General features: G+C 42.9%; 1 protein-coding gene across 2 annotated transcripts in view; it reads left to right on the top strand.

Annotated features, from left to right (window-relative positions):
• xdh (xanthine dehydrogenase) overlaps nucleotides 1–10,000 on the top strand; it is a 48,834-nt gene that overhangs the window by 25,390 nt on the left and 13,444 nt on the right. For both annotated transcript variants that reach the window (XM_036955272.1, XM_036955273.1), the window contains 4 exons: nucleotides 3,859–4,078; nucleotides 4,217–4,341; nucleotides 4,578–4,711; nucleotides 9,558–9,645. In XM_036955272.1, coding sequence (XP_036811167.1) covers nucleotides 3,859–4,078; nucleotides 4,217–4,341; nucleotides 4,578–4,711; nucleotides 9,558–9,645 — 567 coding nt within the window. The remainder of the gene's footprint in view (nucleotides 1–3,858; nucleotides 4,079–4,216; nucleotides 4,342–4,577; nucleotides 4,712–9,557; nucleotides 9,646–10,000) is intronic.

Consider the following 10,000-nt stretch of genomic DNA (forward strand, 5'->3'; position numbering starts at 1 on the left):
CCTCCTGTTCTACTCCTGGCCTCCTCCTGTTCTCCTCCTGGCCTCCTCCTGGCCTCCTCCTGTTCTCCTCCTGGCCTCCTCCTGTTCTCCTCCTGGCCTCCTCCTGGCCTCCTCCTGTTCTCCTCCTGGCCTCCTCCTGTTCTCCTCCTGGTCCTCCTCCTGGCCTCCTCTTGGCCTCCTCCTGGCCTCCTCCTGTTCTCCTCCTGGCCTCCTCCTGGCCTCCTCCTGGCCTCCTCCTTTTCTCCTGGCCTCCTCCTGTTCTCCTCCTGGCCTCCTCCTGTTCTCCTCCTGGCCTCCTCACATACATACTGATGTGCACCTTTGGAACATCTACATTTTAAAAAGTATAATAAATCAATTGAATACACACCATCACAATACATTCATTATTTATGTTAGTCAGGTCTACACAAAACGTTATGATATGAAGAGAATGTGTTTCAGATTAACAGAATATGAGCTGGCCCTACTATATGCTATCTGGCTATACTCCATACCATTGGCCGTAGGCAAGTTCATTTAGTAGTTATATTATAAGATTTTATTGTAAGAATAATACAATTTAATATAACTGAACTCTGCTGAATAAATAGAAAGGATATTTTTTTCGGGGGGGGGGGGGGGGGGGGGGGGGGCGGTTGTGAAAATGAATTGGCTATGTTGAGCAGAAAAGGGTTTGTTCTTAACTGAATTGCCTGGTTAAATAAAGGTAAAGAAATAAATAAAACAGGAGTATAGCCTACCTGGCTGGCTTCAATATGAACCAAGGGAAAAGCCTCGTCCATTAGCTGTTATAGGCCTAGATGACGTCTTTCCCCCCCAATTCCCTGTTTCTAGACAGATGCATGATAAAGGTGCATTCTAAATTAAAACAAATGTAAAAACATATATTATTTATTATTATATTATTATGTAAAGACGAGATTAAATTAAGAATCGTCCGATGGTTGACAATATTAGCCTATCACTTGAACGATATATTATCACTTGTGAATGATGCTCGACTCGTGCGCGCAGTAAAGGTCAGGAAACAGCGATTTACCATTGAATTTGCATTGATGTCAGAGGGGTTAGAGGGATAACAGAGCACTGAGTACGAGGCCATTAGCGACCTACTACCGACACATGTACAGAGTGCACAAGGGGAGATTACCGTGACTCAATGGTCACGTGGAATTTGACTGCAGTTGGTGTGACGGGGTAATAAGGCCACCGCAACAGCCCGAGGCGAAGACACGCGAGAACTTGGACAGAGTATGTTAGGAACAGTCGACGCATGAACGGAGGGAGGAGGGAGAGGGAGGGAGGGATAGAGGGGAAAGAAGGAGTGTGAAATGGAAGACCAGAGGCTTTATTCTGGGAAACGCAACACAGACGTCGAGCAACGATAATCCATTCTCTCCACAGCCACACATATGACCTACCTAAAGAAGGTCTCGTGTGACTCTGGAACACACAACTACTCTACTGTCACGCTCTGCTAGACTCCTGATTTCTCTTACCATCCCAGACTACTCTACTGTCACGCTCTGCTAGACTCCTGATTTCTCTTACCATCCCAGACTACTCTACTATCACACTCTGCTAGACTCCTGATTTCTCTTACCATCCCAGACTACTCTACTATCACGCTCTGCTAGACTCCTGATTTCTCTTACCATCCCAGACTACTCCACTATCACACTCTGCTAGACTCCTGATTTCTCTTACCATCCCAGACTACTCCACTATCACGCTCTGCTAGACTCCTGATTTATCTTACCATCCCAGACTACTCCACCAACACACTCTGCTAGACTCCTGATTTCTCTTACCATCCCAGACTACTCCACTATCACACTCTGCTAGACTCCTGATTTCTCTTACCATCCCAGACTACTCCACTATCACACTCTGCTAGACTCCTGATTTCTCTTACCATCCCAGACTACTCTACTGTCACACTCTGCTAGACTCCTGATTTCTCTTACCATCCCAGACTACTCTACTGTCACACTCTGCTAGACTCCTGATTTCTCTTACCATCCCAGACTACTCTACTATCACACTCTGCTAGACTCCTGATTTATCTTACCATCCCAGACTACTCTACTGTCACACTCTGCTAGACTCCTGATTTCTCTTACCATCCCAGACTACTCTACTATCACACTCTGCTAGACTCCTGATTTCTCTTACCATCCCAGACTACTCTACTATCACACTCTGCTAGACTCCTGATTTCTCTTACCATCCCAGACTACTCTACTGTCACGCTCTGCTAGACTCCTGATTTCTCTTACCATCCCAGACTACTCTACTGTCACGCTCTGCTAGACTCCTGATTTCTCTTACCATCCCAGACTACTCTACTATCACACTCTGCTAGACTCCTGATTTCTCTTACCATCCCAGACTACTCTACTATCACACTCTGCTAGATTCCTGATTTCTCTTACCATCCCAGAATACTCTACTGTTACCACGTGACAGGCAAAGGTTTTATCCAAAAATCCATAGTCATGGTTACATTTTATGTTTGTGTTATTTTTATGTGAGTGTGTGTGTGTGTGTGTGGGTGTGTATGCGTGTTCCCTAGGTGATGTGCGTTGGACACATCATGTGAGTGATGAGTGCTGGCATCGGTGTGTGTGTGTGTGTTATGTAAATATGTATATGTTTTATGTAAATATGTGTGTGTTGGTGGAAGCTGCCTTCCCTCTGGTTGGAAACTACCTTCCCTTCTGGCAGGAAACAACCTTCCTTCTGGCAGGAAACTACCTTCCCGTCTGGCAGGAAACTACCTTCCTTTCTGGCAGGAAACGACCTTCCCTTCTGGCAAGAACTACCTTCCCTTCTGGCAGGAAACTACCTTCCCTCTGGCAGGAAACTACCTTCCCTTCTGGCAGGAAACGACCTTCCTTTCTGGCAGGAAACGACCTTCCTTTCTGGCAGGAAACGACCTTCCCTTCTGGCAGGAAACTACCTTCCCTTCTGGCAGGAAACTACCTTCCCTCTGGCAGGAAACTACCTTCCCTCTGGCAGGAAACTACCTTCCCTCTGGCTGGAAACTACCTTCCCATGGCAGGAAACTACCTTCCCTTCTGGCAGGAAACTACCTTCCCATGGCAGGAAACTACCTTCCCTTCTGGCAGGAAACTACCTTCCCATGGCCGGAAACTACCTTCCCTTCTGGCAGGAAACTACCTTCCCTACTGGCTGGAAACTACCTTCCCTTCTGGCAGGAAACTACCTTCCCTTCTGGCAGGAAACTACCTTCCCATGGCAGGAAACTACCTTCCCTTCTGGCAGGAAACTACCTTCCCTTCTGGCAGGAAACTACCTTCCCTCTGGCAGGAAACTACCCTGTGATGTCACAGAGAAGCCTTTTTCAGGACCTCTTCTGATCTTTTTAACCTCAGATCATAAAAACATAGACACCTGGTATTGTTCTGGAGATGATGAATATGAGGGTGAAAAGTGGCAGAAGTTCCCTTTAATATGTGTTTGTTGTAAAAGTGTAAATAGAAATATCATTTTAGCAGACACTTATATACAAATCATATATATACGGTAGGGGTCAACATTTTGGACACACCTACTCGTTCAAGGGTATTTCTTTATTTGTACTGTTTTCTACATTGTAGAATAATAGTGAAAACATCAAAACTATGAAATAACACATATGGAATCATGTAGTAACCCCAAAAAGTGTTTTAAAAAAAAATCTACAAATATTTTACATTTGAAATTCTTCAAAGTAGCCACCCTTTGCCTTGATGACAGCGTTGCACACTGATGACATTCTCTCAACCAGCTTCTTGAGGTAGTCACCTGGTATGCATTGTCTGGGTGTGTCTGGGTGTGTGTATTCTCTAGGTGACGTGTGTGGGCCACATCATAGGAGCTGTAGTAGCAGACACTCAGGCTCACGCTCAGAGAGCAGCCAAGGCCGTGAGGATCACCTACCAGGAACTACAGCCTGTAATCATCACCATACAGGACGCCATTACCCACCAGTCCTTCTTCCAGCCGGTTAGAACCATCCAGAGGGGAGACCTGGACCAAGGGTTCACACAGGCTGACCACATCCTGGAGGGTGAGTGTGTGTGTGAGGGTGAGTCTGTGAGGGTGTGTGTGAGTGAGTGAGTGAGTGAGTGAGTGAGTGAGTGAGTGAGTGAGTGAGTGAGTGAGTGAGTGAGTGAGTGAGTGAGTGATCATGTGTCTGTATTACCAGGTGAGATGCATATGGGAGGCCAGGAACACTTCTACCTGGAGACCAACGTTACTGTAGCTGTACCTAAAGGAGAGGATGGAGAGATGGAGCTGTTTGTCTCTACTCAGTCTGCTACCAAGACCCAGGTACACACACACACACACACAGACACACAGACTTGTGCAGCTAACCTAGTGGGGACATACAATTCAGTCCCATTCAAAATCCTATTTTCCTTAACCCATCACCCTAACGTTAACCCAACAAAAACTGTTTTACAATTCTTGTGGGGGCTACTGGTCCCCACAAGTATGGTTAAACACATCCACACACACACATTCAAACACTCACTCACTCTCTCTCTCTCTCTCTCTCGCTCTAGTCTCTGGTTGCTAAGGCGTTGGGTGTCCCGGCCAGTAGAGTGGTGATCAGAGTGAAGAGGATGGGAGGAGGATTCGGAGGGAAGGAGAGCAGGTCAACCACCCTGTCTACCGTGGTTGCTGTGGCTGCTCAGAAGTAAGATGACACACAAATGTAGATCACTCCAGATTCAAAAAGCAAAATTGTTCGTTTTTGTAGGTTCGCAAGATGTCGGGAAACACTGTCCAGAGCAAAACAAAACTGTCCAGACCAACAACAAAAAAATCAGTGCCAGGAGCTTGGATTGAACCCGGGTCTATAAAATGAGAGTTAGCTACAAAACTAAACCGTGGAGTTTTTTTTCTGATTTTAACCAATCAGAATGAATGCCTGAATTGAATTAGCACTATTCTAAACCCAAACCCCAAACATTTGGAATTAATGTCTGATTGTTAACCAATTGGAATTAATGTCTTTCTGTTTTACTAAACCAAGTCGGACTCAATGCCTAAACAAGTTCAGTCAAAACCGGTCAATAGGGGCAACAGCGAGCGCTAGAAAATGAAGTAGGCTTGAGATTTGCTAGGATGGTGAATGGGCGTAATCCGTGGACTCCAGGTCCAAGGGTAGCATGTTAAATCCCATTGATTGGCACTGCTATAGAATGTTAAATCCCACTGATTGTCACTGCTATAGAATGTTAAATCCCACTGATGGTCACTGCTATAGAATGTTAAATCCCACTGATTGTCACTGCTATAGATTGTTAAATCCGACTGATTGGCACTGCTATAGAATGTTAAATCCCACTGATTGTCACTACTATAGAATGTTAAATCCCACTGATTGGCACTGCTATAGAATGTTAAATCCCACTGATGGTCACTACTGTAGAATGTTAAATCCCACTGATGGGCACTGCTATAGAATGTTAAATCCCACTGATGGTCACTGCTATAGATTGTTAAATCCGACTGTTTGTTACTGCTATAGAATGTTAAATCCCACTGATTGTCACTGCTATAGAATGTTAAATCCCACTGATGGGCACTGCTATAGAATGTTAAATCCCACTGATTGGCACTGCTATAGATTGTTAAATCCGACTGATTGGCACTGCTATAGATTGTTAAATCCGACTGATTGGCACTGCTATAGAATGTTAAATCCCACTGATGGGCACTGCCATAGAATGTTAAATCCCACTGATTGTCACTGCTATAGAATGTTAAATCCCATTGATTGTCACTGCTATAGAATGTTAAATCCGACTGATTGGCACTGCTATAGATTGTTAAATCCGACTGATTGGCACTGCTATAGAATGTTAAATCCCACTGATTGGCACTGCTATAGAATGTTAAATCCCATTGATGGTCACTGCTATAGAATGTTAAATCCCACTGATGGGCACTGCTATAGAATGTTAAATCCCACTGATGGTCACTGCTATAGAATGTTAAATCCCACTGATGGGCACTGCTATAGAATGTTAAATCCGACTGATGGTCACTGCTATAGAATGTTAAATCCCACTGATTGGCACTGCTATAGAATGTTAAATCCCACTGATGGGCACTGCTATAGAATGTTAAATCCCACTGATGGGCACTGCTATAGAATGTTAAATCCGACTGATGGTCACTGCTATAGAATGTTAAATCCCACTGATTGGCACTGCTATAGAATGTTAAATCCCACTGATGGTCACTGCTATAGAATGTTAAATCCCACTGATGGGCACTGCTATAGAATGTTAAATCCGACTGATGGTCACTGCTATAGAATGTTAAATCCCACTGATTGGCACTGCTATAGAATGTTAAATCCCACTGATGGGCACTGCTATAGAATGTTATATCCCACTGATGGTCACTGCTATAGAATGTTAAATCCCACTGTTGGGCACTGCTATAGAATGTTAAATCCCACTGATGGCCACTGCTATAGAATGTTAAATCCGACTGATTGTCACTGCTATAGAATGTTAAATCCCACGGATGGGCACTGCTATAGAATGTTAAATCCGACTGATTGTCACTGCTATAGAATGTTAAATCCCACTGATGGGCACTGCTATAGAATGTTAAATCCCATTGATGGTCACTGCTATAGAATGTTAAATCCCACTGATGGGCACTGCTATAGAATGTTAAATCCCACTGATGGGCACTGCTATAGAATGTTAAATCCCACTGATGGTCACTGCTATAGAATGTTAAATCCCACTGATGGTCACTGCTATAGAATGTTAAATCCCACTGATTGTCACTGCTATAGAATGTTAAATCCCACTGATGGTCACTGCTATAGAATGTTAAATCCCACTGATTGGCACTGCTATAGAATGTTAAATCCCATTGATGGTCACTGCTATAGAATGTTAAATCCCATTGATGGGCACTGCTATAGAATGTTAAATCCCATTGATGGGCACTGCTATAGAATGTTAAATCCCACTGATGGGCACTGCTATAGAATGTTAAATCCCACTGATGGTCACTGCTATAGAATGTTAAATCCCACTGATTGTCACTGCTATAGAATGTTAAATCCCACTGATGGTCACTGCTATAGAATGTTAAATCCCACTGATGGTCACTGCTATAGAATGTTAAATCCCACTGATTGTTACTGCTATAGAATGTTAAATCCCACTGATGGTCACTGCTATAGAATGTTAAATCCCACTGATTGGCACTGCTATAGAATGTTAAATCCCATTGATGGTCACTGCTATAGAATGTTAAATCCCACGGATGGGCACTGCTATAGAATGTTAAATCCGACTGATTGTCACTGCTATAGAATGTTAAATCCCACTGATGGGCACTGCTATAGAATGTTAAATCCCATTGATGGTCACTGCTATAGAATGTTAAATCCCACTGATGGGCACTGCTATAGAATGTTAAATCCCATTGATGGTCACTGCTATAGAATGTTAAATCCCATTGATGGTCACTGCTATAGAATGTTAAATCCCACTGATGGGTACTGCTATAGAATGTTAAATCCCATTGATGGGCACTGCTATAGAATGTTAAATCCCATTGATGGTCACTGCTATAGAATGTTAAATCCCACTGATGGGCACTGCTATAGAATGTTAAATCCCATTGATGGGCACTGCTATAGAATGTTAAATCCCACTGATGGGCACTGCTATAGAATGTTAAATCCCACTGATGGTCACTGCTATAGAATGTTAAATCCCACTGATTGTCACTGCTATAGAATGTTAAATCCCACTGATGGGCACTGCTATAGAATGTTAAATCCCATTGATGGTCACTGCTATAGAATGTTAAATCCCACTGATGGGCACTGCTATAGAATGTTAAATCCCACTGATGGGCACTGCTATAGAATGTTAAATCCCACTGATGGGCACTGCTATAGAATGTTAAATCCCATTGATGGTCACTGCTATAGAATGTTAAATCCCATTGATGGTCACTGCTATAGAATGTTAAATCCCACTGATGGGTACTGCTATAGAATGTTAAATCCCATTGATGGGCACTGCTATAGAATGTTAAATCCCATTGATGGTCACTGCTATAGAATGTTAAATCCCACTGATGGGCACTGCTATAGAATGTTAAATCCCATTGATGGGCACTGCTATAGAATGTTAAATCCCACTGATGGGCACTGCTATAGAATGTTAAATCCCACTGATGGTCACTGCTATAGAATGTTAAATCCCACTGATTGTCACTGCTATAGAATGTTAAATCCCACTGATGGTCACTGCTATAGAATGTTAAATCCCACTGATGGTCACTGCTATAGAATGTTAAATCCCACTGATTGTCACTGCTATAGAATGTTAAATCCCACTGATGGTCACTGCTATAGAATGTTAAATCCCACTGATTGGCACTGCTATAGAATGTTAAATCCCATTGATGGTCACTGCTATAGAATGTTAAATCCCATTGATGGGCACTGCTATAGAATGTTAAATCCCATTGATGGGCACTGCTATAGAATGTTAAATCCCACTGATGGGCACTGCTATAGAATGTTAAATCCCACTGATGGTCACTGCTATAGAATGTTAAATCCCACTGATTGTCACTGCTATAGAATGTTAAATCCCACTGATGGTCACTGCTATAGAATGTTAAATCCCACTGATGGTCACTGCTATAGAATGTTAAATCCCACTGATTGTTACTGCTATAGAATGTTAAATCCCACTGATGGTCACTGCTATAGAATGTTAAATCCCACTGATTGGCACTGCTATAGAATGTTAAATCCCATTGATGGTCACTGCTATAGAATGTTAAATCCCATTGATGGGCACTGCTATAGAATGTTAAATCCCATTGATTGGCACTGCTATAGAATGTTAAATCCCATTGATGGGCACTGCTATAGAATGTTAAATCCCACTGATGGGCACTGCTATAGAATGTTAAATCCCACTGATTGTCACTGCTATAGAATGTTAAATCCCACTGATGGGCACTGCTATAGAATGTTAAATCCCACTGATGGGCACTGCTATAGAATGTTAAATCCCACTGATTGGCACTGCCGTGTCAACAAACTTTTCAAAATTTGATGTTTGGAGAATTGTGGGAAAAATTCTAATTTCGCAGTGAGACTGGTTGGTTGTGAAATGCACACACTCGGGGCGCACACAACCAAAAAAAGGATGCAAACATACAGTACACAGACACACACACACACACACACACACACACACACACACACACACACACACACACACACACACACACACACACAGACACACACACAGACACACACACACACACACACACACACACACACACACACACACACACACACACACACACACACACACACACACACACACACACACACACACACACACACACACACACACACACACACACACACACACACACACACACACACACACACACACACACACACAGACATAGACATACACACACACACACTTCGCTACTGAAACTCTCTTTGTGTGTGTGTGTTGTGTCAGGTTGAAGAGGCCAGTGAGATGTATGTTGGATAGAGACGAAGACATGCTGGTGACGGGAGGACGACACCCCTTCTATGGACGTTACAAGGTAGGACATGCCTGTACACACACAGACGCACACGCACACGCACACACACACACATTCAAACACACATGCATACACAAACCACAGAAAACAACGCAATCTATAAGTCCAGTCGAGAAGTACTATGGACACAGTTATATGAACTTGACAAAAAAAAAATGCAGATTATTAATTGATAGTAGCAATGAACAATAATATATATATATTTTTGTATAAAGACATAAGACAATACAGTATATTATGAATGTTTACCTGGATTTGGGTGAGGCACGGCATCGAATAACATCTTTCAAAACTCAAAGTAATATGTGTTTATTAAACTATTTTGTGACTAACAAGTCAAGAGGAAACATAGCAC

The sequence above is a fragment of the Oncorhynchus mykiss genome, chromosome 19 (assembly GCF_013265735.2).
Source record: "Oncorhynchus mykiss isolate Arlee chromosome 19, USDA_OmykA_1.1, whole genome shotgun sequence".
In the NCBI taxonomy this organism is placed as follows: domain Eukaryota; kingdom Metazoa; phylum Chordata; class Actinopteri; order Salmoniformes; family Salmonidae; genus Oncorhynchus; species Oncorhynchus mykiss.